This window comes from Capricornis sumatraensis, chromosome 18, assembly GCF_032405125.1.
Source record: "Capricornis sumatraensis isolate serow.1 chromosome 18, serow.2, whole genome shotgun sequence".
NCBI classification, from domain to species: Eukaryota; Metazoa; Chordata; class Mammalia; order Artiodactyla; family Bovidae; genus Capricornis; species Capricornis sumatraensis.
Window position 1 is genome coordinate 77,462,203 of NC_091086.1, and position 25,502 is coordinate 77,487,704.

At 67.9% G+C, this 25,502-nt stretch overlaps 1 protein-coding gene across 2 annotated transcripts in view; it reads left to right on the plus strand.

Moving 5' to 3' along the window:
• SLC12A7 (solute carrier family 12 member 7) overlaps positions 1-25,106 on the plus strand; it is a 38,798-nt gene extending 13,692 nt beyond the window's left edge. The window contains exons 2-24 of one of the 2 annotated variants that reach the window (XM_068990664.1): positions 514-608; positions 942-1,064; positions 3,528-3,674; positions 4,734-4,788; positions 5,953-6,083; positions 6,382-6,623; positions 7,123-7,334; positions 8,224-8,391; positions 10,415-10,513; positions 11,150-11,207; positions 11,502-11,676; positions 12,121-12,239; positions 12,330-12,428; positions 12,674-12,793; positions 13,386-13,490; positions 13,802-13,970; positions 17,631-17,826; positions 18,036-18,205; positions 18,869-19,000; positions 19,503-19,610; positions 19,890-20,068; positions 23,243-23,376; positions 23,691-25,106. In XM_068990664.1, coding sequence (XP_068846765.1) covers positions 514-608; positions 942-1,064; positions 3,528-3,674; positions 4,734-4,788; positions 5,953-6,083; positions 6,382-6,623; positions 7,123-7,334; positions 8,224-8,391; positions 10,415-10,513; positions 11,150-11,207; positions 11,502-11,676; positions 12,121-12,239; positions 12,330-12,428; positions 12,674-12,793; positions 13,386-13,490; positions 13,802-13,970; positions 17,631-17,826; positions 18,036-18,205; positions 18,869-19,000; positions 19,503-19,610; positions 19,890-20,068; positions 23,243-23,376; positions 23,691-23,782 — 3,128 coding nt within the window. In that variant the 3' untranslated portion in view covers positions 23,783-25,106. Of the gene's footprint in view, positions 1-513; positions 609-941; positions 1,065-3,527; positions 3,675-3,991; positions 4,058-4,733; positions 4,789-5,952; positions 6,084-6,381; positions 6,624-7,122; positions 7,335-8,223; positions 8,392-10,414; positions 10,514-11,149; positions 11,208-11,501; positions 11,677-12,120; positions 12,240-12,329; positions 12,429-12,673; positions 12,794-13,385; positions 13,491-13,801; positions 13,971-17,630; positions 17,827-18,035; positions 18,206-18,868; positions 19,001-19,502; positions 19,611-19,889; positions 20,069-20,620; positions 20,636-23,242; positions 23,377-23,690 lie in introns of those variants that run through there. The other variant, XM_068990665.1, reaches the window with a different exon arrangement.
• Positions 25,107-25,502: the final 396 nt, after the last annotated feature.

The window sequence follows — 25,502 nt, forward strand, 5'->3', positions numbered from 1 at the left end:
GCGGGGCTTCCAGCGGGCGGGGTCCCCAGGCCCGGGGGACGGAGGCGCTGTCAGGGCAGAGCCTCCTTACAAAGGCCGGTCCCCGCTGACACTCAAGGCCAGGCTGGCGGGAGCCGCTGGTCAGGAGATGTTTGTCCTGGGGGAAACTTGTGATGCTGGAGCCGGACCCCAAGATCTTGGACCCAGCTCTGCCCTCAGCCTCGTCTCTGCCTGGCGCCCTCGACTGGGCAGATCACCGAGGGCGTGAGAGCCAGGTCGAGAGGGGCCGGTTCCCTTGTCACCGCCCCCCTCACCCCTCCCCGGGACTCCCGCCCCGTCTGACCGCGCCCCTGCCACGTCTCGCTGAGCCCCGCCCCGTCTGACCACACCCCGCCCCATCTGACCGCGCCCCTGTGGCCATGTCTTACTGAGCCCCGCCCCGTCTGACCGGGCCCGTGTGGCCACATCTCGCTGAGCCCCGCCCCGCCCCGTCTCGCCGGGCCCCGCCCCGTCTGACCGCACCCTGCCCCGCAGGAGACGGACACCCCAGGGAGAGCAGCCCGTTCATCAGCCATGGGGAGGCGGACACAGAGAGCGTCTACGAAGGGAAGAACATGGCGCTGTTCGAGGTGAACCTCACTTCCCCCTCTGAGCGGGAGGTGGCGGGAGAAGCCGTCCTCCACACGAGAGGCCTAACCCCGGCCTCACGGTGAACGGAGGGCCCCCACCGAGGCCTCAGGGAGCCCCTCGGAGGGCCTGGACCTGGGCGATTTTGGAGGCCTGGAGCTCTGACCTCGAACCCCTGACCCCTGGGCTGTATCCTGAGCCCCCTGCCCACTTTGGATATGTGGGCCTCAGGGCAAACGGAGCGGGGGCACCCCCCGGGTGGTTGATTTGGTCAGTTGGGCGATATCTCCGGGGTGGGGATGGGTAACTGACTCCACGGCTCGGCCCCAAAACAGGAGGAGATGGACAGTAACCCCATGGTGTCCTCGCTGCTCAACAAGCTGGCCAACTACACTAACCTGAGTCAGGGGGTGGTGGAGCACGAGGAGGCAGAGGACAGCCGGCGGCGCCAGGCCAAGGTGCGCCCCGCCCCGGGTCCCAGGCCCCCAGGCCACGGTGCCCCCCACCCAGGCACCAGCCCGCAGCCCAAGGTGCCCCCCACCCCGGGTCCCAGGCCCCCAGGCCACGGTGCCCCCCACCCAGGCACCAGCCCGCAGCCCAAGGTGCCCCCCACCCCGGGTCCCAGGCCCCCAAGCCAAGGTGCCCCCCACCTGGGCACCAGCCCGCAGCCCAAGGTGCCCCCCACCCTGGGTCCCAGGCCCCCAAGCCAAGGTGCCCCCCACCCGGGCACCAGCCTGCAGCCCAAGGTGCCCCCCACCCCGGGTCCCAGGCCCCCAGGCCAAGGTGAACCCCACCCCAGGCTCCAGCCCCAAGCCCAAGGTGCCCCCCACCCCAGGTCCCAGGCCCCCTGGCTTGCAACCGCTCCCTGCCCCGGACCCCACGCCACGGTTTCCCCTACCCTGCAGCCGCCCCCCAGCCCTTGGGCCTCCAGGCTCCCAGGCCAAGGTGCCCCCCACCCTGCAGCCTCCCCCCAGCCCTCAGGCCCCCAGCCCAAGGTGCCCCCCACCCTGCAGCCGCCCCCTAGCCCTTGGGCCCCCAGGACAAGGTGCCCCCCACCCCGGGTCCCAGGCCTCCTGGCTTGCGACTGCCCCCTGCCCCGGCCCCCAGGCTACGGTGCCCCCCCCACCCTGGGCCCCCCGACTCCCTGGGTTGTCATGGACCCTATCCTGCCCCCGCCTTCCCAGGGGCCTTATTTCTGAGCGTTGTCTCTGGGACTCTCCCAAGATGAGCTGAGCTGCCTGCGGGTCCCCGCGGAGGCCCTGTGTGCACAGGGGAGATTGTGAACTCGTGTCCCGGGCAGACGGCCCCGGCCTCCGTCCCCCGGGGGCTGGGAGCAGGTGCCGCAGGCCACCTGGGACTCTCTGTATAACCCTCTGTGTGGCCGGGTTTGCCGGATGCCCTCACCGCCCCACCGAGGACTGAGCGTGGGTCCCTCCAACTGAGGGGCACCGAGGTGGGGTGTCCATCCCCCGAAGGTGCCTTCTCCAGGGTCCAGGCGCCTGTCATGTCCTGGGCCTGGGGACCACTCGGGTTGATCCTTCAAAGTGGCCTCTTCTGCAGTGTTGAGGGCCCTGAGTGGCCTTTCAGGACGGGGCTCATCTCAGCTGCTGGCCCTGGCTGGGCTGGGGGCTGGCCTCGCATCACCCTCTCGTTTGCCGCCAGGCCCTGAGCCCCCAGTCCCCCCAGCTTCCCCCCGTAACTGCTTTGACCGTCAGTCGCCAACACTCGGGGTCTAGGCTGTGGGGCTGTCCTGGCCTCAGGCTGAGCCTGCCCGGCATCGGCGCAGCCCAGAGTCAGTTCCCGGGGCATCTGCTCTGCAGGCGTTCCTGTGTCGCCCGCCCAGTCTTCCTCAGAAGCCCCCCTGGCTTCCTTGGAGGGGGTGTCTTGGGGCTGGACTGTGTCTCCCCAGCCTCCACGGGATGCTGCGTTTCAGGCAGCCTGGCCACTTTCATGGGAAGTGTTTTTGCAAGCTGGTCCTCCAGTTTTTTTCCTCTTGCTCACCAGAATTTAAGCTGCTCCCCCAGTTAAACATTCTCTTCTTGGTCAGGTGACCCCAGATCCCGAGCGGGCCACCTGACGCTGGGGTCTCGCCGGCCGCCGGCAGAACGGGCTGGCCCCCGGCCTTGACGCTGGGGTCTCGCCGGCCGCCGGCAGAACGGGCTGGCCCCCGGCCCTGACGCTGGGGTCTCGCTGGCCGTCGGCCCTGTTCTCCCCCGGGGGGCTTCCTGGGCCATGGTCTGTGCAGGGTCCCGGCCGTTTTCATCACGCGCCCTCCCACAGTTACCCCGCAGTGGGGCAACTCCTCTACCAGACTGCGTCTGGGCCCCGTGCAGGTGGGACCCTTGGGAAGTGGTGGCCTGCAGGCAGCACGTGCCCCCTGCACCCTCACGGGTCTCCCCTCGCTGGACATCCATCTTGTGGTCAGGACCCAGCGGGTGCCTGTTGTGGTTTGGGGCCTGGCAGCTAGTGCCCGGTCCTTCCTCCGGCCTCTCTTCTTCCAAGTTGGGGTCTCCTGAGAAATGGGGTGCAGGCGTGCTGGGCAGGTCGCTCTATCTCCCCACCTTCTCGTGGCGCTACTAGGAGAGGAGGGTGGAGCCTGCCCCTGCCCCAGGTGGGGGATCCTGCTCCGGGTTCTGTCCGAGCCCTAGGCATCCTCTGCCTCCCTGGGGCTTATGGTCCCGGGGCCCGGGGCGTGCAGGCGGCTCCTGGGCGGAGGGGGCCGGCCCGGCCCTGGCGGCCTCTGCGTGTCTCCCCGTCCCCCGGCGTGCATACGGCTCCTGGTGGAGGGGCCGGCCCAGCCCGGGGCGTGCACGCGGCTCCTGGCGGAGGGGCCGGCCCGGCCCTGGCGGCCTCTGCGTGTCTCCCCGTCCCCCGGCGTGCACGCGGCCCCCGCCCGCCCTGACGGCGCCCGCCCCTTGCAGAGCCCCGGCATGGGCACCTTCATCGGCGTCTACCTGCCCTGCCTGCAGAACATCCTGGGCGTGATCCTCTTCCTGCGCCTCACGTGGATCGTGGGGGCGGCGGGCGTGCTGGAGTCCTTCCTGGTCGTGTCCATGTGCTGCACCTGTGTGAGTGGGGGGGCCCCCACTTTCGGCTGTGCGTGGGGGGCCGGCCCGTGGGCAGGTTGGCCCTTGGCTGCTGACGGGTGGGTGGGGCTGGGGGCTGCTGAGGTCTCCACAGAAGCAGGGTGAGTGAGCGCCCCTGGACGGTCACCACTCCCAGCTGGCCGCCCTGCGCTTGCAGCAGCTCCCCTGCCCGCTGGGAGCCTCGGGGTGATTCCCGGGGCTCCTGTTGGCAGGAGGGGACGCCTACTGGTGACGCGTTCAGACCCGGGTGCACCAGGCCCTCTCAGGTGGCCCCTGGCCCCTGCCCTGGCCCTGCCTCCATTCCTGTGGCGAGGAGGGCCATGCAGCCTCCCTGACCGCGAGCGCCACCAGCCCGAGAGGACCCAGTGAGCAGATGAGGGGTCACGGTGGGGTCGCACCACGCTGTTCTGCACCTAGTGCCCCTGGGAGCATTTTTGGAAGAATCTCCCCCAAAACCGCTGAAAGCGGGAGACAGAGCAGGGCCTCGTGAGCTGGAATCGCTCGCAGCAGGACCCGGCCAGCGGGTTGCCGAGGCCTTGAGCCTCCTGGGGCTGCTCCATCCGGTTTCCAGGTTGTGAAGTGATTGCCCTGCAGCCCGCAGGTGTGGCCCCCTGTGCAGATGGTGGGGGGAGGTGGCCCACCCTGGACAGGGTCCCGTGGTCCCGTGGGTGGGGGTGCACAGACGGGGTCCTGGGCACGTCACAGGAGGTGTGCCTCCACGGGGTTCCCTCGCATCCTCCCGGGAAACGGGCATCTCAGTGGGGCCCCTTGCTTCCCACGGGGAGTGGGCACCCACTAGAAGCCAGCCCTTCAGGGCAGGAGGGCCTTGAGCTGGGGAACCCCTGGGTGATCCCAGGAGCTCGACGTTGGGGGTCAAGTAGCCGAGGTCCTGAGTGCCCCAGCCACGTGGCCGCCTGGCCCCTCTGTGGTCAGAAGCTGGGAGCTGGCCTGTAGGTGTCCCTGCCCGGGCCTGGCGCCATCTTCGTGCTGAGGTGTCTTGGAAACCGTCCGTCTTCTGAGGGGCTCCTTGTTTATCCGCAGACGATGCTGACCGCCATCTCCATGAGTGCGATCGCGACCAACGGTGTGGTCCCAGGTAGGGGAGCTGTGGGCAGCCGGGCCAGGCGGGGAGGGGCTGCGTGGCCACTTCCTGTGACCTTTGCACCCTGGGTGGCCTCGGGCTTCCGAGGCGGCTCAGTGGTGAAGAACCCGCCTGCAGTGCGGGAGACCCGGGTTGGATCCCTGGGTCGGCAAGGTCCCTGGAGAAGGGAATGGCAGCCCCCTCCAGAGTTCCTGCCTGGAGAATCCCATGGACAGAGGAGTCGCAGCCCACGGGGTCGCAAAGCATCGGACACGGCCGAGTGACTGAAGCACCCCCACCACCGGGTGGCCTCGGGACAGCAGAGAGCAGTCCCGTGGTGGGAGGGAGCCTGCGTCCCGAGGGGCAGACGGCAGGGGGGCTTGCCCTCCAGGGGCCCCATGGGCAGAGACAGGGCTTGAACAGGGAGGTTGAACAGGGAACCCCCCTGCCCACTGTGTCTCCAGCCCCAGGTGCGTTGGGGCTTCTGTGAGGCCAGGTGGGGTGTGTACTTGCGGCTCGTCCCCTGGAGCCCGAACACCCAGGGTCCCTGTGAGACTGGGTTTCTCCTCCGAGACACCTCCGTGGTGTTTCCTGTCCTGTTCACGCTGGCGCCCCACAAGCTGTGGTGTCTCTTTGGTTCTGGATTCTGGTTTCCTGCAGATTGTGGTTCTCTTCCTGAGGCAAGTCATTGCCAAAGCGCCGTGGGGCTGGGGGAGGTGGCCAGGGGGTCCCAGGAGGGCCTTGTGGTCAGCCTCCTGAGGGACCCGCCACTCTTCAGGAGGGTGTGCGCCCTCAGGTGTCCTCCAGGTGCCCCTTGCCATGCACGGCCCCTGGTCGGTGTCCGAGTGGGATCTCAGCCCGCCAGCAGGAGGAACAGGGGTGGGCTGGCAAGCTGGGTGCCACCACACCCAGAGGTGAGACGTGGAGCAGGTGACTCAGCTTCCTAAGTGTTCTTGGGTGAAGTTAAGAGAACGCAGGTGCCGGCCGCCGTGGTCTCTGCCCTGGGCCCTGCTTGGAGCTGCACCTCATTCAGTCATGGCGGCCAAAGTCGGCCACCCTCTGGGAGGAGGTACCCGTGGATGCCACGCGGGTCCCCTGCCCGCCACCTCGCGCCCCATTCTGGAATGAGCCCGTTGGCGCGTGCGTAACCTGCCGGGTTCCGTCTGGCATGTCTTGCAGCGGGTGGCTCTTACTACATGATATCGAGGTCTCTGGGGCCGGAGTTCGGGGGGGCCGTGGGCCTCTGCTTCTACTTGGGCACCACGTTTGCAGGGGCCATGTACATTCTGGGGACCATTGAGATTTTCTTGGTAAGTGCTTTGTTTCGGCCCGGGTTCCTTTGTCCAGCACGTTGGTGGGCATCCGATGTCCCTGTCGGGTGATTCAAGGGTCTGTCCCAGTGGCATCTGCGGGTGTGGGGGCTCATGGGGTCGGGGGGACACCCAGCACAGAGCCCCTGAGATGGCCCTCTGGGAGGCGCTAGTGCCCCGGCCCCTCCCTGCTCCCGGGGGTCCCACTGGCAGGGCGGGTGCCCCTCCCTGCTCCCGGGGGTGCCACTGGCAGGGTGGGCAGCCTTCCCGACCTGGTCCTGTGCCCTGCGCCCTGCAGACCTACATCTCGCCCGGCGCGGCCATCGTGCACCCCGAGGGCGCAGGGGGCGAGGCCACAGCCCTGCTGCACAACATGCGCGTGTACGGGACCTGCACGCTGGCCCTCATGGCCACGGTGGTCTTCGTGGGCGTCAAGTACGTCAACAAGCTGGCTCTGGTGTTCCTGGCCTGTGTGGTGCTCTCCATCCTTGCCATCTACGCCGGCGTCATCAAGACCGCCTTCGACCCGCCCGACATCCCGTGAGCCCTCCCCCGGATCTGGGGGCTGTACCCGCTGAGCATGTCGGCCGGGCCGGGGGCTGGGCCGTGTCCACAGCCGTCGGCGCTCTGGCTGGGTTGAAGACGGGCTGGCAGGCCTGGGGCCCGTCTGGCAGCACCGCGCTGCTCCCAGCCGAGGCCTGTCCTCACCGGAGCCCCTTCCTTGTCCCCTTCGGGATTGAAGGCGGCAGCCCCGGTCACCGAGCGAGCGAGCGAGCCCCAATGCCGCCCACATGGGGCTGGTCCAGGGGGCGCCTGGTGGGGGAGGCGCTGGCCCTGAGTCCCGCACCCCCAGCTGCTGTGTGCCGCTGTGCGCCTGTGGGCGAGCTGTTCGCACCATGTCAGACGCCCCAGAGCAGAGAGTGGTGGGACACACCGGGGCACGCCGCTCGTGGACACCTCTGTAGCAGAGACCCCTGAGCTGCGCTCGGTTACCGAGGGGGACAGTGAGCAGAGGCTTGTCACTGCCCGCCCCCACCAGGGTCTGTCTGCTGGGGAACCGCACGCTGTCCCGACGTGGCTTCGACGTCTGTGCCAAAGTCCACACCGCCAACAACATCTCGGCGACCACCGCGCTCTGGGGCATCTTCTGCAACGGCTCCACGGACAGCGCTTCCTGTGACCAGTACTTTCTCCACAACAACGTCACTGAGATCCAGGGCATCCCGGGTGTGGCCAGCGGTGTCCTCCTGGGTGAGTGTCCCCCCCTGCTGAGTGTCCCCACCCGGGTGAGTGTCTCCCCTGCTGAGTGTCCCCTTCTGGGTGTCGCCCCCGGTAAGTGTCCCCCTGCTGAGTGTCCCCCTGCTGAGTGTCCCTCCTGCTGAGTGTCCCTCCTGCTGAGTGTCCCTCCTGCTGAGTGTCCCCACCTGGGTGAGTGTCTCCCTTGCTGAGTGTCCCCTTCTGGGTGAATGTCCCCCCTGCTGAGTGTCCCCCTGCTGAGTGTCCCCCCAGGTGAGTATCCCTTTCTGGGTGAGTGTCCCCCCTGCTGAGTGTCTCCCCTGCTGAGTGTTCCCTTCTGGGTGTCGCCCCCGGTAAGTGTCCCCCTGCTGAGTGTCCCCCCTGCTGAGTGTCCCCCGCTGGTGAGTGGCCCCTTCTAGGTGAACGTCCCCCCCTGGTGAGTGTCCATCCTCTGGGTGAGTGTCCAGCAGGTCTCTGCTGCTGGGCATCCACGCCCACTCCTTGGGGCCCTGTCCTCCTGTCCTGCTGGTGGCCGTGTGACTGCACCCCCCATTGCTGACCCTCTGGGCCCCCCGGGCTAGTGCTCCCCAAGCTTAGACGCCGTGGAGGGGGCAGGTCAGGCCCCGGCGTCACGCCCCCAGCTTTTGGCTTGCGGAGCAGCAGTCGGGGGTTAATGAAGAGGTGGAGGGTGGCGGTCGGGCAGCGTGTTGGTGCACAGCTGCTGTCCGTGATGGGTGTCTTCTTCAGACTCCAGCACTGAAGCCTTTGCTTCGGCTGTCAGGAGATGTAATTTTCTCTGGGCTCAGTTGCTCTGAGTCCGCGTCCCTGTCCAGGCGGGGTCAGCGCTGGGGAGCTGAGCCCTGGGCCAGTACTGGGGTCTTGTGAGCCGCCTTTGCCCCCGCAGACAACCTGTGGAGCGCGTACGCAGACAAGGGGGCGTTCGTGGAGAAGAAGGGGGTGCCCTCGGTGGCTGTGCCGGAGGAGGCCCGAGCCCGCGGGCTGCCCTACGTGCTGACCGACATCATGACTTATTTCACCATGCTGGTCGGCATCTACTTCCCATCCGTGACCGGTGAGGCCCGAGTTCCGGGGCCAGCGCACGCCGCCCCCCGCCCCCACCCCCGCCGCCGTTTCTCCTCCCGCCGGCCAGGGCCCCCCGGCTCCCACACACGCCCCCATCCCTGCCCCCGCGGGTCAGGGCCCCCCGGCTCCCACACACGCCCCCATCCCTGCCCCCACGGGTCAGGGCCCCCCGGCTCCCACACACGCCCCCACCCCTGCCCCTGCGGGTCAGGGCCCCCCGGCTCCCACACACGCCCCCATCCCTGCCCCCACGGGTCAGGGCCCCCCGGCTCCCACACACGCCCCCACCCCTGCCCCCGCGGGTCAGGGCCCCCCTGCCCCCATCCCCGTCTCTGCCCCCGCGGGTCAGGGCCCCCCGGCTCCCACACACGCCCCCATCCCTGCCCCCGCGGGTCAGGGCCCCCCTGCCCCCGTCCCCGTCTCTGCCCCCGCGGGTCAGGGCCCCCCTGCCCCCATCCCCGTCTCTGCCCCCGCGGGTCAGGGCCCCCCTGCCCCCGTCCCCATCCCTGCCCCCGTGGGTCAGGGCCCCCCTGCCCCCGTCCCCGTCTCTGCCCCCGTGGGTCAGAGCCCCCCCTGCCCGCATCCCCATCCCTGCCCCCGTGGGTCAGGGCCCCCCCTGCCCCCGTCCCCATCCCTGCCCCCGTGGGTCAGGGCCCCCCCTGCCCCCGTCCCCGTTTCTGCCCCCGCGGGTCAGGGCCCCCCCTGCCCGCATCCCCATCCCTGCCCCCGTGGGTCAGGGCCCCCCCTGCCCCCGTCCCCATCCCTGCCCCCGTGGGTCAGGTTCTCTCCTGCCCCCAACCCCCGTCTGCTCCCGCGGGTCAGGGCCCCCCCCGCCGGTTCCTTTTGGCTCAAGAAATGAGCCAAAGGGTCTCCGCTCCCCATCTGTCCCGAGTGGGGGGCCTGGGAAGCTTTGTGGCGTCAGGCAGGTTCGTCCACGCCCTCCTGAGAGGCCAGGCTATGCAGAGAAGCCCTGTGACCTTGGTGTTGGCAGTGGACGCGACGGCTGTCGGAGGCCGCCGTCCTCGTGCTCAACGAGAGAGTCCGCTGAGTCTTCCTGCAGGGACTGGGGTGCAGGCCACCCCACCCCCACGCGTACGCACACGCACACTTGTCCGTAGGTTCACGCGTGTGAGTACACGCATACACACCTGCTCCTGGGAAGCTCTCAGCCTGGCCGTGGTCCCCTGGCCCCCCAGCCAACTGAGCAGCCTGTGGTGGTGTGTCCGTCTCTCCTGCTCCCATGTCTAGCCTCCCCGTGGAAGTGGGTCACACCTCACTTAGGCGGTAGTTGGGGTGGGGTCCAGCCCCTCGGGGATCCTTCTCCCCACCTGTCGGTGACGAGGGCATAGGAGCCTCCTCTGTGGGTGCGGGTGTTTCCATGCCCCGTGGCACCGCACCCACGGGCTCTGCTCAGGCCACCCCTGGGATCACAGGCGCTGACAGACGTGCCTCTGTGAGGACGTGCTCTGAGCTCAGGTGGACTCACTTAGAGTTTATGTGCTGGACAGAGCGATGCGGGTGGAGGTGGAGGCTGCTCCCTGCGGGGGGTGGGGGGCTGAGGCCGGGCCATGCACTGACCCAGGCCTGGCCTGGGGGTGAGTCAGCATTTGGCAGCAGCCTCCAGGGACTTTCTCACTCCCGGCTGCGGGGCTTAACGGCGTTCAGGGGACGAGGTCCGAGCTGGATGCTCACAGAGGCTGGCTCTGGCATTGGAGCCCGGGGCTGAGCCTGGGCTGAGCCGTGCCCTGCTCTGTGCCGTGACTTGGTTCACGGCCGGGCGGCTGATCCTGCGGACACTGTCGTGCCCTGCAGTCTCGCGGCGTACGGTGAGGTCCAGCCCGGCCTGTGAGGCCCAGCGTGCCGACAGCCGCCCCGTGCAGCCTGGGGTCTCTCCCATACGTTGGGAGGAAGCCCCCCTGCCCCCCACCGTGCTTGGACTCTGCCCGACGGGGCTGGGCGGGCGGCATCTCCCAGGTTTGCCCGGGAACCATCACCACCCTCTGTTCCCACAGGCATCATGGCGGGCTCAAACCGGTCCGGGGACCTCAGGGATGCACAGAAGTCCATCCCCACGGGGACCATCCTGGCCATCGTGACCACGTCTTTCATTTGTATCCTTGGGGGTCATTGTGGGGGCCCGGTGTGGGGACCCAGTGTGGGGGCCAAGCCAGGCGTAGGGGCTGGGCATGGGGGCCCGGTGTGGGGGCCGAGCCGGGCGTGGGGGCCAAGCGTGGGAGGGTGGGCGGCTGTACCGTCCTCCGCTTGTGGCCGCGCCCTTGGGGCCTCCTCCAGGTGCCCCCCACCCCTGCCTCTAGGCAGCGTCGGGCTGCCCTGACCATACCCCCGCCCTCGGAGGGGCCGGGCTGGCCTTGCCCTGACTCCTGGACTCCAGCCTGGGTTGGTTGAAGAGCGTGGCTTTGCCTGGGGACTGCACGTGAGCACACAGCTCTGTGGTGCGTGATCACATGCAGCTACGTGTGTGCTCGGAGCCACGCTTTTGTCGAGCGGGGGTCCCTGGTGTCGCCGTGCCGGGGGGGCCGTTTCTCCCGAGTTCACGCCTCCCCAGCTGGTGAGGGTTCCCGCTTAGTCCCAGCAGTGGTCACGACGAGGGCCAGGCCCGTCCCGACTGACCCGAGGTGTCCTGTCCAGGGGGGCCACGACCCGAGTGGGGTGGGCAGGCGGGGGCTGGTGCGGGCCCGCCTGTGGCCAGCGTGTGCTGCCTGCCGCGTCCTTGACCCCAGCTGCAGACCTGTCCTGCATCGTGCTTTTCGGTGCCTGCATCGAAGGCGTGATCTTGCGAGATAAGTACGTTTCGCTCATGGCTTGCAGGAGCTCCTGGGCCAGCACTGGTTTCTTTGATGACTAGTGTTGAGACTGGGGAGGGCAAGGTGTCCAGTCTCGCGTGTCAGGGTGTCCCAGCGGCCAGCATGCTGGGGTCAGGCCTGTGCATCCCTCCTGTACTGGAGCCTAGAGCCCACACCGCGACCCTGGCCTCCAGGAGAGCTGGGTGCAGGGGCTCCGGGGGGCTGTCACTCCCTCTCGGGGGCTGGGAGGTGGTCTCTGTCCTCAGCTGCACTTTGGAAACTCTTGCCCCCTCAGGTTTGGGGAGGCCCTGCAGGGGAATCTCGTCATTGGCATGCTGGCCTGGCCGTCGCCCTGGGTCATCGTCATCGGCTCCTTCTTCTCCACCTGTGGGGCCGGCCTGCAGAGCCTGACTGGGGCCCCGCGCCTGCTGCAGGCCATCGCCCGGGACTCCATCGTCCCCTTCCTGCAGGTGAGCGCCCCCCATCAGTGTGAGACGCCCCCCCCCCTCCAGGAAGCCTGCCTCTGAGGCCCCGGGGTCTGCCCCTGAGCGCAAAGGCTGGGGGACGTAGGTCCCCGCCTCCAGCCTGGCCACCCCACCCGGAGCCTGTGTTCTCGTCTCGCTCTGTGTCTGCCCCAGGCTCTGGGTTTCCCATCCCGGACCACATGCGGGAAGGAGGCGGGGGGCAAAGCTTCCTCCCAGGAGCCACGGTCCCCATGGGGCCCTCCCAGGCTGTGCCCCCAGCCGGCACTCGACGGGAGCCCCGGGCTCCGCGCTCTGGCCTCTCCTGGCTGTGGCTGTGTGGGGTCCGTCCTGGCGTTGCAGTCCCGAGGCCTCCTTTGAGCTGAACGCAGGGTCTCTGTCTCTGGCCCGCACGTGAGCGTTCTTCCGGCGCCTACGCCCTGCTCCCGGCAGGTGTTCGGCCACGGGAAGGCCAACGGGGAGCCCACATGGGCCCTGCTGCTCACAGCCCTCATCTGCGAGACCGGCATCCTCATCGCCTCCCTGGACAGCGTGGCCCCCATCCTGTCCATGTGAGTGGCCACCGGGGGCGCCTGCTCGCGGGTGCGGGCGCGGCTGGGAGGACCCCGGGGCCCGGGCCTCACGCTGCCGCCCGCGCCCAGGTTCTTTCTCATGTGCTACATGTTCGTGAACCTGGCCTGCGCCCTGCAGACGCTGCTGCGCACGCCCAGCTGGCGCCCGCGCTTCAAGTACTACCACTGGTGAGCACGGGGCTGCTCCTGCCTTCCCGGGGGCGTGGGGGGCAGCCCCCGGGGCCCCGGCCGCCCTTCCTGGACCGGGCGTCTCCCAGCCCCGGGGCTGCTTCAGCCCTCAGGACGGCCGGGCGGGCGCGCCCCGGCCGGCACCAAGGCCCGGGTCCTCCTGCTGGGGTGGGGGAGGCCTCCGGGCGGCTGCTCGGGCGCTGGCACGGGGCTGGGTGGTGAGCGCCGCCTGCTGCCGCCCGCAGGGCGCTGTCCTTCCTGGGCATGAGCCTGTGTTTCGCCCTGATGTTCATCTGCTCCTGGTACTACGCGCTCTGCGCCATGCTCATCGCCGGCTGCATTTACAAGTACATCGAGTACCGCGGGTGAGCCGGCGGCCGCGCGCCCTCCCAAGCCTGCCGCGTGCTTGTCTCGCCCTGCCGTTGGGCTTGTCTGTGTCCCAGGGTAGAAGCCACGCTGTTTCAGCAGCATGTCCCTAAGCCGTGAGATCCATCTAATGACGGCACTGGCGTGTGGCGGGTTACAGCGTTTCTAAAGGGTCCCCATAGAACTCTAAGCGATGGGCGGGTCCCTTGCATCTCAGAGCCCTGGGTCCATCACGGGGGCATTTTCCCTGGATACCCTGGCCCCGTTCGGGAGCAGAGGCCTTGGGGAGGTGGGACCTGGGGGCTTCTTGGGCTTGAGGCGATGAGAGGCCTCCAGGGGCGCAGCCTGAAGGCCCCGTCCAGCTCTTCCAAGCGTGGAGGGAGGGTCTGGGGCCCTTGCCCCTCCTGCACCCCCCACCCCCATTCTGCACAGGTCGCCCCTCGTCCTGCTGCCCCGTTCCTGCCCAGCCCGGGAAGCCCCCCTGTTTGTCACAGAGGCACCGAAAGGCCCCCACGGCCCCCGGCTGGCTGCCTGCGGGGCCACCCGGGTGGGCCGGGGGCTGGGCCTCATCCCCGCGCGCCCCCCCTGCAGGGCGGAGAAGGAATGGGGAGATGGCATCCGCGGGCTGTCGCTGAACGCCGCCCGCTACGCCCTGCTCCACGTGGAGCACGGCCCGCTGCACACCAAGAACTGGAGGTGAGCCGGCCCGCGCCCGCCGCTCAGCGGCCCCCCGCCCTGTCCTGAGGCCAGGCCTCACGGAGGGAAGCGGTGCCCCCCTTTAGGGCAGTGGGACTGGGAGCTGGGACCACCCAGCCGGCCACCCAGCTCGGGTCTAATCTCTGGTCGGGGCGTCGGGTGCAGGGGTGAGCCGAGCTAGTTGGGGCCCCGCCATGGATGAGGGGGGGGGCCTGCCCACCTCCGCACTCCTGGGAGAGGCTGCCCCCTGGAACCTGGGCTCTCCCAGGCTGGCACTGCGATGCCGCGGTAACGCCCGCCCCGCCCCCCAGGCCCCAGGTGCTGGTCCTGCTGAACCTGGACGATGAGCAGCGTGTGAAGCACCCCCGCCTGCTCTCCTTCACCTCACAGCTCAAGGCCGGCAAGGGCCTGACCATCGTGGGCTCCGTGCTGGAGGGCACCTTCCTGGACAAGCACGCGGAGGCCCAGCAGGCCGAGGAGGTGGGCGGCCCGGCGTCCAGGAAGCGGGCGGCCCTGTTAGTGTTTGCACCGCACGCCCGCCACCGTCCCTTGGGTTGTGCTGGCTCTGTTCTTGTTTCCAAGCGGGTGTGGTTTCTGAGTCTGAACAAGCAGGGAGGGGAACTGAGACTTGGAGTGCACACCCAGAGGCCTTGGGCAGGCAGTGGGCTGGCAGTGGGCTTGGCTGAGCGCTGCCCCGAGGCAGGACTCCCAGTGGGCGGGACTGGCTCAAGTTCCCTCTGCTCCGCTTCAGGGCCCGTCCAGAGGGGGCCACGGGGGCCAGCCAGCACTCCGTCCTCCGACTGGGACGCTCCGCTGAAGCGGCTGTGGCCTCAGCCCTGGGTCTGGGGCAGCCCTGGTGGCCTGGTCTCCCTAACCCTCAAACCCCGTCTTGGGGACAGTTCAGGCTCACAGTGACTGCGCCACGTGGCTGTCCCCGCGTGGCCTGTCCCGTCACCTCCGCCCGCCAGCGGCATTTCCAGGTGGTCCGCCACCAGCTGTTTTTCCTCTCCAGCTACGCCTCTGTCTCTGAGACAGGAGGGGTCTGTGACAGCAGTCCCCAAGCCCCGTCCGGCCTCCCCGCTCACCTCTGCCCGGCTGCGGGGTGTGGGCCGCCGTGGGCGCCCTCGCCTGCTGTCCCCGCGTGTGGGCTGCCTGGCGTCCATCTGTTTATAAACCATGCTGCGCCCGGAGGTCCCCCAGAGTGCCTGGAGCGGCCCCGGCCTCTCGGAGGGTCTCAGCCCGTGTATCCTGAGGCATCCGCCCCCTTCCTCAGCGGTGGGACAGGCAGCCCCGGGGACCCACCTGGGGGCCGGTGCTTCTGACGCAGCCTGTGGGGGACGGGTCACGGCCTCTTCCTTGTCTGCAGGGCTCCAGCCGTCCTCTCTGGGGTCATCATGACCCAGAGGTTTGACGTGGCAGCTGTTGGTGTGAGCTGTGCGTGTAGACGCCGCGGGCATGGCCGTGACTCTGGGCGTGACACCGAAATCACGGCGGCGAGCCTGGGCCGTGGGTGCGGACCCCGGGGTCGTCTGTGGCTCTGGGTGTAGACAGTGGGTTTGTGGCTGTGATCCTGGGCGTGGACCCCAGTCGTCTGTGGCCGTGGGCTTGACCCCGGGTCGTGGCGGCAATCCTGGTGCAGACGCCGGGCGGCATCCTCGCCGGCAGAGCGGCTCCGTGTGTCGGCTCTGTCTTCTGGAGCCCCTGCATCTGGTGTGAAGACGCCCCAGCCCCGATGCCCGCACCCAGGTGGGGGCCGGCTCTGTGCTCATAGTGCCGGGGTGGCCTCCGGCTGCACTCCTGTGCAGAGAGCATCTTCTCTCTCTGTGGCCGTGGCCCCTTCGGTCCCCCAGCATCTCTGGGGACGGGTGGGGAGCTGGGCGTCTGGCCCAGCACTGAAGGGCGAGGGGTCAGAGCTCAGCGCCGCCTGAAACGGCACCAGCACAGCTAGAGTCACGGCCCCCCTTCCAGCCCTGAGGGTGTCACCCGCGTGTCCCTCTGGCCCTCCCCCGGCTGCTGTTTTTAAACATACGACTTTGGAAATACTGTTCCGCGTACTCATTTTGCTTTTAACCACTGCTCTCCCAGTTGGTCAAGCGCCTGTGGCGTTTCAACAAAGGCCGCAGAGGGTTCCTTTCCCAGATGAGCTCTGAGTCCTGTTCTGTGGAATCCGCCGTCCTTGGCGTGGGGGTGGTTCCTGACGCCCGAGGCCGGGCAGTGTTGCGGGGTCCTGGTCTCCGTGATGGTTTACGGGGAGGCAGGCCTCGGGTTCGGTTCTGGTCTCCGTGATGGTTTACGGGGAGGCGGGTCTTGGGTGCGGTTTGGGTCTCCGTGATGGTTTACGAGGAGGCGGGCCTCGGGTTCGGTCCTGGTCTCCGTGATGGTTTATGGGGAGGCGGGTCTCGGGTGCGGTTTGGGTCTCCATGATGGTTTACGGGGAGGCGGGCCTCGGGTTCGGTTCTGGTCTCCGTGATGGTTTACAGGGAGGCGGGCCTCCGGTTCGGTTCTGGTCTCCGTGATGGTTTACGGGGAGGCAGGCCTCGGGTGCGGTTTGGGTCTCCGTGATGTTTTACGGGGAGGCGGGTCTCGGGTGTGGTTCGGGTCTCCGTGATGGTTTACGGGGAGGCGGGCCTCGGGTTCGGTTCTGGTCTCCGTGATGGTTTACGGGGAGGCGGGACGCCCCACTCGGGTTCTCCGTCATCTCTATCTCGAGGGCCCCGTCCCATCCCAAGCCGGTGGTTGGATTCTGGCGCTGCTGGGGGGAAGGGGAGGCTCTGCTGGGGGTCACCCCAGGTGTCCGGCAGGGGTGGAGCTCAGACCTGTGTGGGTTCCCCAGGGGAGGGGCTGGTGGAGGTGCTCGTGGGGGCCTCGGGGTGAGGCCCACGGGCAGCCCGTGGTCGGGTGCCCAGGTTTGCCGTGCTGGATGCGTCTGCTGGGTGCACCCACGCGGCTTTGCAGGAGGAAGCCTGGGCAGTGTTTGTCAGCCCATTCGTGGAAGTGGCGGCCTTGTTGGGTGGGGGCCCCTGCTGGTTCTGGGGGGACGGGCCCACATCAGATGATCCGGTGAGCAGAGGGCCAGCCGGGTGTAGGGGGAGCGTGGGTGAGGCTGGTCTCCTCGGGCAGGAGGGCTCACCGTGGACACTGGGGTTCAGCGTGGGGCTGTGGTCTGAGGCCCCAGAGCGCTGCTGCTCGGAACCCTACGGGGGCTCCTCGAAGCCCCAGCAGAGGTCCGCACTCCCACCCGTGATCTGGAAAACCATCGGGCTCAGAGCTGGAACGTGTGGCCTTTGAGCCGGTTGAGTGGGGAGGCCAAGCCCTTGGACTGGTCTCTGGGAGCGCGTGTCCAGGGGTCCTAAGCAGCAGTGCAGCTGCACCGAGGCGGCCCTGGGCCTCGTCCCAGCTGCTGGGACCCTTGCAGGTGGTCGCTTATGTCGGCGGTTGAGGGGGGGTGTGCTGCCAAGGGGAGACGTGTTGGTGGAAGTTTCCTGGGTGTCCGTCACAAGTGCTCACAGCAGGGGCTCAGGACAAGTGAGGTTGGCTGTCTCGGCTCTGAGGCCAGAGGCCCAGTGTCCAGGCCTCCCTCGCGGGGCCGTGCTCCTGCTCAGGCGGGGCCCACGCCAGGCCCCCGAGGGCCAGCCAGCAGGGCCAGGAGGTGGCCGGCAAGCGCAGGTTGGGCCGTCTGGGCCATCAAGAAGGCCTCCCTTGGTCCCTGCGTGTGTGGCCTCCCTGGGCATCGAGCTGCCTGTTGGGCACTGGTGTGTGGTCCAGGAGGCTGGCCTCCCTCCTGAACCGCTGGCTCCACAGGCTTCCAGGAGGAGCTGTTGGGCCCCACGCATCCTGGCCTGGCCCCCAGGAAGCAGGAGCCGGGGCAGGGTGTCGTGCCGGGGTGGGTGGGATGTGACCGCACGGTCCCAGTGATGACCTTCGCCCCCGTGCTCCCATGGGTACGTGCACGCACATGTGCTCACGTGTACACAGCCAGCCCCGAGCGTGCTGAGCTCTGGCCTGGGCTCCAGCTGCTCAGCCTCCAGCCTCCGCCTCTGAGGCTGTGACGTCTATGTGGAAGCTGCCCGGCGCCTGGGGTGGGGGTGCCAGGGTACCCCCAGCCCCCTGCCGACTGCCACCCGCCCACCCGTGTTGCAGAACATCCGGGCCCTGATGAGCGCCGAGAAGACCAAGGGTTTCTGCCAGCTGGTGGTGTCGTCCAGCCTGCGGGACGGCACGTCACACCTCATCCAGTCGGCCGGCCTGGGGGCCATGAAGCACAACACGGTGCTTGTGGGCTGGCCCGGGGCCTGGAAGCGGGAGGACAACCCCTCCTCCTGGAGGAACTTCGTTGGTGGGTCCACGGCCCCCGCCCCGCTCGGAGAGGGGCTCGCGGTTCCCGGGGAGGTCGGGGGGTGGGGGCGGATCCAGGCTGGCCGCCTCAGCCGCAGGGTGGTGGGCCTGAGGCCCCTGCCCCCGAGGGGCTGCCCGGGGACCCCAGCCCACCCCACCTGGCTGCTCCCAGCGGCCCCAGGCGTGACCCGTGACCGCCCCTCCCTGCAGACACCGTGCGTGATGCCACAGCCGCACAGCAGGCCCTGCTGGTGGCTAAGAACGTGGACCTGTTCCCGCACAACCAGCAGCGCTTGAGCGGCGGGCACATCGACGTCTGGTGGATCGTCCACGACGGGGGCCTGCTCATGCTGCTGCCCTTCCTCCTGCGGCAGCACAAGGTGGGGGCGGGGCGCCGCGCGGGGCGGGGCGGGGCGGGGCGGGGCGGGGCGGGGGCGGCCGCACAGGGAGGCACGCAGGGTCAGGAGGAGCAGGGTTTACATGGGGTAGGGCTCATAGGGGGCGGGGTCGCCCGAGGCTGGGCTCATAGGGGGCGGGGTCGCCCGAGGCTGGGCTCATAGGGGGCGGGGTCGCCCGAGGCTGGGCTCATAGGGGGCGGGGTCGCCCGAGGCTGGGCTCATAGGGGGCGGGGTCGCCCGAGGCTGGGCTCATAGGGGGCGGGGTCGCCCGAGGCTGGGCTCATAGGGGGCGGGGTCGCCCGAGGCTGGGCTCATAGGGGGCGGGGTCGCCCGAGGCTGGGCTCTTGGGGGCTGGGGTCGCTGGGGGCGGGGTCACCTGAGGCTGGGGTTCTTGGGGGCGGGGGCACGGGGCTGGGGTCGCCCAGGCTGGGCTCTTTGGAGGTGGGGTTGCCAGAGGGTGGGGTCGCTAGGGGCGGGATCGCCTGAGGCTGGGCTCGTGGGGGGCGGGGTCGTGGGGGCGGGGTCGCCCGGGGTGGGCTCGCGGGGTGCGGGGCCGCTGGGGGCGGGGTCGCAGGGGCGGGGCCGCTGGGGGCGGGGTTGCCCGGTGGTCCCGGCAGCAGGCAGGAGTGACGGCCCCGCCCCCAGGTGTGGAGGAAGTGCCAGATGCGCATCTTCACGGTGGCCCAGGTGGACGACAACAGCATCCAGATGAAGAAGGACCTGCAGACCTTCCTGTACCACCTGCGGATCAGCGCCGAGGTGGAGGTGGTGGAGATGGTGAGGGCCGGCGGGCGCTGGGCGGGGCCTGCGATCCCCACAGCCCAGGTGGAGCCATCCCCGGAGCCCGTCGTGAGCTCCCGGACGGCTGCGTCTCGGGCGCTGTCTGTCTCTGTGAGCCTGGCTTCGAGGAGGGCTGGGCGTCTTGCAGCGAGTTCCTCAGTGTAGCTTTCCCTGAGGCTTTCCCTGTGGGTGGCTGGGCTGTGAGTTCACCGCAGGAAGACTCACCTGCACTGAACGTGACCGCGAGACCAGCCGCTAGTCAGGATCCGAGCCCCGCGGCCAGTGAGAGGCTCCCGTCGGTCCTGTGCGGGCAGGTGGGCCTGTGCCCAGAGCCAGGGCGGAGGGCCTCTCGTGTGTCCGTGACCAGGGCCCCAGGAAGGGCAGGGGCTTTCAGTCATGATGACCTGGGGCGGGCACGCCGGGGCCAGGCTCTGCGCCCACAGGGGGCCGTGGCCCTCCGTCGGGGGGCAGGGGTCAGCCTCGTGCTTCGGGCCTGCAGGTGGAGAGCGACATCTCGGCCTTCACCTACGAGCGGACGCTGATGATGGAGCAGCGCTCACAGATGCTGAAGCAGATGCAGCTGTCCAAGACGGAGCGGGAGCGCGAGGTGCGCAGGGTCCTGGTCTCCGGGGCGTCTCGCCTCCACGCCTGGCCCTCCTCCTCCCCTCTGCTGTGGTCGAGGTCACGCCCTCATGGGCCTGGGCTCAGGGACCGCGTTGCTGTGTCCGTCTTGGGTCTGTGGGGCCGGCTGGCTGCTCTCCCCATGGGGGTTGGTTCCTGTCCTGGAGAGCGTTGCGGCCCCGGGCCAGCCCCGTGCGCTCGGGAGCCCTGTGTGCCCGCAATCATGCGGGCCGGTGAGTGAGGCCGTGCTCCCCATGCCCGCCAGGCTCAGCTGATCCACGACAGGAACACGGCCTCCCACTCGGCCATGGCTGCCAGGGCCCAGGCCCCGCCCACGCCCGACAGGGTGCAGATGACCTGGACGAAGGAGAAGCTGGTTGCCGAGAAGCATCGGAACAAGGACGCCACTGTGTCCGGGTTCAAGGACCTCTTCAGCTTGAAGCCGTGAGTGTCAGGCTGCCCCGACCGCAGCTGAGGGGTCCCCCGCTGTCCGTCAGGAGCCGCAGCCCACACGGTCTGTGAGCGGTCGGGGCGGGGGGGCAGCCTAGGGCGCAGTTAGCGGGGGTGTGGGTGAGGAGCCCAGTGAGGCTGCCGTTGGTGTCCCTGGTGGGGGTCCCAGCATCCAGAGGTCAGGGCCAAGCTCCAGTAGGGACCCTCCAGGCTGCCCTTCCGCCCGGGGCCCGAGCCCTGCTTGGCTCACGGCTGCAGCGTTGAGCTGAGAGCCCTGGGGCAGGCCCCGACCTAGTGTGCGGTGTGGCTGGGCCTGGGAGATGGAGGGGTCCTGGGTGGGAGGCTAGGACAGCATCTGCAGAGTCTTGGGCGTTGGAGCTGAGCCACGGAGCCCTACTGGCCACAGGGTCCGGGGGTCCGAGGGGCCCGTCCCCTTGAGAAGGACGCTGTCGGCTGAGAAGGGTGGCCTGGCGGAGCTAGAAGCTGTGCGACGCACGCTGTGTGTTCTCCTGAAGTAACACACTCTCCGTTTTCTCTCCCGTGTAGAGAATGGGGAAACCTGTAAGTCGCCCCCTTACCCCGGACCTCGTAGACGTGGTTGCCTGGCATGCGCTGCACGCACAACCCCCGTGAACTGCGTGTGCATGTCCGAGTGTGTACACAGCCCCGTGTGTGTGCAGGGCCCAGTGTGTGGGTGCTTCCGTGAGTATGTGTGTGTGCCTGGTCTGTGCACGCGTGTCTCTATGCATATTTACTTGGCCTCACGTGTGGGTCAGTGTGTACACATGCAACCCTATGTGTGGGTGTGCTCGGTCCTATGTGTGCGCATGTCTGTGTACACATGCCTGGCCTGTGTGCGCGTCTGTGTGTATGCCTGTGTGTGTGCATGTCTGTGTGTGTGTACTTGCGTGTCCATGATGTGTATACACACCTGGCCTGTGTGCCTGCGTGTCCGTGTCCGTGTGTCTGGCCTGTGTGCGTGCATGCATGTGTCCATTGTTTACTTTTGCCTGGCCTGTGTGTGTGCTCGTGTGTGTGTGTGCATGTCCGTGTGCCTGGCCTGTGTGCACATCTGTGTGTGTGCGTGTCCGTGTACATGCTCCTGACTGTGTGTGTCCATGTACATGTGCCTGACCTGTGTGTGTGTCCGTGTACATGCGCCTGATGTGTGTGTGTGTGCGTGTCCATGTACATGTGCCTGACCTGTGTCTGCGTGTCTGTGTACATGCGCCTGACCTGTGTCTGCGTGTCTGTGTACATGCCTGACCTGTGTCTGCGTGTCCGTGTACACGTGCCTGATCTGTGTGTGTGTGCGTGTCCATGTACATGGCGCCTGACCTGTGTGTGTGTCCCCGTGTACATAGGCCTGACCTGTGTCTGTGTCCGTGTACATGCGCCTGACCTGTGTTTGCGTGTCCGTGTATGTGCACCTGACCTGTATGTGCGTGTCCGTGTACATGCGCCTGACCTGTGTGTGCGTGTCTGTGTACGTGTGCCTGACCTGTGTCTGCGTGTCCGTGTACATGTGCTGCTACCCACCCCCCCCGGCTTTCAGTAATTTCCTGTTTAGTTTGCTCTCTCTGTCCAGAGCCGCTCAGGGCGCATACCCGGAATTCCTTCTCTGGGTAGTGCATGAGGACCAGGCCAGGATGGCCCTGAGCGGCTCTGCAGTGGAGCGGAGGCTGGCTGTGCCCGAAACTGCAGTGATTGTTCACCCACGTCCCTTGGGGCCAGGGGCTCAGGCTCCACATTCTGGCTCGGCTGGACGGTGTGTCCTCCGTCTGCCCGGCGCCGGGCACGCCTTGTCCCCAGGAGGCGGCGCCTTCAGTCTTGGGGGCAGGGATGTGAGTGAACCTCTGGAGCTGGGCCTCCAGGCTGGGGGTGCTGTCCGTCCGTGCCTATCTGCCCTGGCGCCCTGTGACTTCCGGGCTGTCTTCCCTCCCTCAGAAGCCCTGGCTGCTCGCCCTGCAGAGCCGTGGGGTTCGGGACTGCACTTCCAGCCCCTGAACCCGAGTGGGCTGCACGGAGGGTACAAGACCCACAGACGAGCCGGGAACGCAGGGCTGAACACTGTTGCCCGCTGTTCTCTCGTGGCTTTAGAGCACTCTCCACGCAAAGCCTCCTGGCCGAAAAACAAACACACGTCTGTGGACACAGGAGCGGCCGTCTCCGCAAAAGGCGCCATGAGCCCTGGGCCCGCGCCCCGTGTGCCCCGGGGGCCAGCAGGATGCGTGGGAGGCGGGCTCGGGGACAGCCTCCCCCAGGCGCCTCCTTGGAGTCAGCAGGAGGGACTCCCAGAAGGTGGTGGTCAGCCCGCTGACACGTGCCCGCCCCGAGGGGGCCTCCCTGGGCCCCGTGAACCGGGGGTGTGGTCACCGGTGTTCTCTGGGCCACCATCCGGAGCGGGGATCTGGTTTCCAGCCCCGCGCCCAGGCTGGCCATGAGTCCTCCTCCGTGTGTCCAGCAGCCCCCACCCGCGGCGCCGCAGCCCTGGCCTGAGTGCCCCTCCCTGCCAGGCTCAGCTCCCGGCCGCCCGTCCCTGTCGGTGGCCTCACAGCTGGTCTCTGTTCATGCCCTGGACACTCGGGCTGCCCAGCCTCTGCCCTCCACGGGGCCCGTCGTCTGGGAGGCGTGGGTCTGTCCGGCCCCAGACTCCTAATTTTTAGATTATATGTATTTTCAGACCCTTAACCCAGAGGGACCCTTTAATATCACATGCCCATTCCTGGGGTCACTGCCCCCAAACGCACTAGTAATTGTGGTCCATCCCGGCAACTAATTCATGGTTCTTATAACAAAAGACCCCCGACTGCCGTGGACAGAGGCCCAGCCTGTAATTTTATCAGACAAAATTGGAGAGAGGAAGCCAAGAGCTCCGTTTCCCTGCTTCCCTCCTGGTAATTGGTGGCTGCAATTGGCTTCATTTCGCCGAAGGGCTGTGCTGATCAAAGGCTGCGGTCCACGATTCCTCCGCAGGCCTCATGCTGTGCTCGGAGCATGGAAACCAGCTCTCCCCGGGCGTCATCACAGCCCCCTGTGGACTCGCTGCCCCTGGGGCTCTCTGTGCGGCGGGTCGGACCTGTGCCCACCTGTCCTTTCTGAGGGGAGCTGAGTGGGCCGGGGCCCGGGACGCGGCTGGAGGTACTGAGTGAGTGCCTCCCTCCCCAGGAACCAGTCCAACGTGAGGAGGATGCACACGGCCGTGCGGCTCAACGGCGTCGTCCTCGACAAGTCCCAGGACGCCCAGCTGGTCCTGCTGAACATGCCGGGGCCCCCCAAGAACCGGCAGGGGGACGAGAACTGTATCCTTCACTGACACTGTCCCCGTAGGGCGCACCATGCCGCGCCGTCCCCCTGCTCAGTGGAGGCACCCGGGGTGGGGGTCAGAGCGGAGGAGCGCTTGCCGTGGGCTGAGGGTCGGCCTGGGCAGCCCAGGATGTGGGGTCCTGGTGGGCGGACAGGGCCCCTCCCCCTCCCCCAGTCTCCCACCCCGAAGGACCTGGGTCCCAGCTTCCTCCACCTCCGGCCGGGTCCAGACGACGCGGCTCTTGGGGAGTCAGGGGCTCCCTTGGCGTTTGCTTGGGGCCGGCGCGTCCTTAACTCAGCCCTGCCGCAGACATGGAGTTCCTTGAGGTCCTGACCGAGGGGCTGAACAGGGTGCTGCTGGTCAGGGGCAGTGGCCGGGAGGTGGTCACCATCTATTCCTAGGGCCCTGATCCTGCTGGCTGGCCAGGCAGGCGTGCTGATGGAGCCGCAGAGCACGCTGGCTGGTGCTGGCATCCCGTGGAAGTCGCTAGAATGCCCCCAGGCGCTCCTGTCCAGGCCGAGCGTCAGCATCCACTCAAGCTTTCCTTGTGTCCACCCCCCCGGGCCCCTCCCTCCCTCCCTCCCTCCCTCCAGGAGGCTGGCAGAGACTGGAACGCAGCAGCCACCTCATGTGGCCCAGCGAGGCGGGAAGCACCTGGATGGACACTCAGAACTGACTCCCAGAGGCGGGAAGTCCCTGGACGGACTCAGAGCTGACTCCCCGAGGCGGAAAGCCCCCAGATGGACTCTCAGAGCTGACTCCCCGAGGCGGGAAGCCCCCGGAGACTCAGCTGATTCCCCAGCTGGGCCTTTGGGCTGATGCGCACTTAGGGTTACTCTGAGCCCTGCCCCAGGTGCCCCCGAGGAGCCGCACAGACCTTGGGTGGCCCTGGGCGCTGGGTCTCTCCAGCTGCAGCCCCGCCTGGGTTGAGGCTCCAGGAAACGGCAGGAGACGGCGGGGACGCCTTTGGGACCTAGAGCCCCGCACGCATGAGCGTCTGAAGCACACTTGCCCCAGCGACCCCGGTTCCCACTCCTCACGCTGGAGGGGTCAGGCTGCGGCCAAGGCACCCAGCCCCGTTCAGAGTACTGACGGGTGGCCCCAGGCCGCTGACGCGATGCCTTCCAGTGGCTGGCTGTGCCTGCCCTTTGCGCGCGCCGTCACACCCACTGTGCGTTGTTGGAGTAACTTGTGTGCCTCTCTTTCCTTACAGCTTATTTATTTATTTAAACACTGAGGGGCGGGGGGTTCACTGGTAAAAGCTGTCTGTACGGAGATCGCTTCGATGGAAGGGGCCCCAAATGGCCCAGCCTTGCTGCCACTGGCTTCTGTGGGCTCCCAAGGAATCGGCCTGGTCCATGGATTTCAGGTCAGGCGGGGCTGAGCTTCCGGACGCGCCCGAGGGGTGCTTGGGCAGCGTGCAGCGGCCACAGCTAGTGCCAAATACCACGGGTGGGCGGGGGTCTGGTTCAGGGCTGAGTTAGCAGGGAAACCCAGCCCAGTGGCTTCCGGCCCCCTCTTGCATCTGGGGAGGGCCCGCGGGCCCCGCTCCCGAGTCCCGTGGCCCCGGCTGGCGTGGGGCAGGGGCACGCGGCCCCCTGCCCTGTCTGTGTCTTCACTGGCGGCCTTTCCACCGTCAGCCATGGAACCGCAAGCCATTTAGAGTTGATTTCTTGTTTCCTTTTTTTAGGTTGGTTGTAATCATTTTGTTAGAAGAATAAAATTGTGCAGAATCCGAATGTGTTGGATCTCATATGACTCTTTCAGCCTAGAAAGGAAACACTCAGAGCTGTCTGCTGCTGCTCTTGGAGTTGACCTCAGGTCTGATCAGCAGGGCAAACCCAGATGCTGGAAGAGTGACCGTGTGAACTGGCTGAAAGAAGTAAAAACAGACCAGAGTAACCACAGCGGGTGATGGGCCGAGCTGTCCCCAGACCCAGGTGGGCAGCCCGGCCGTGAGGCCCTGCTGTCTGCTGGGGTGACCACCTGTGATCATCGGGGGAGAACTGTGATGAGGGGCCCTCTGTACGGACACACGGGCTGGGGCTGTGACGGCCCTCCCGCCTGAGACAGGGACCCGAGGGAGGGAGGGAGGGAGACCAGCAGGTGCGCCCGAACGCG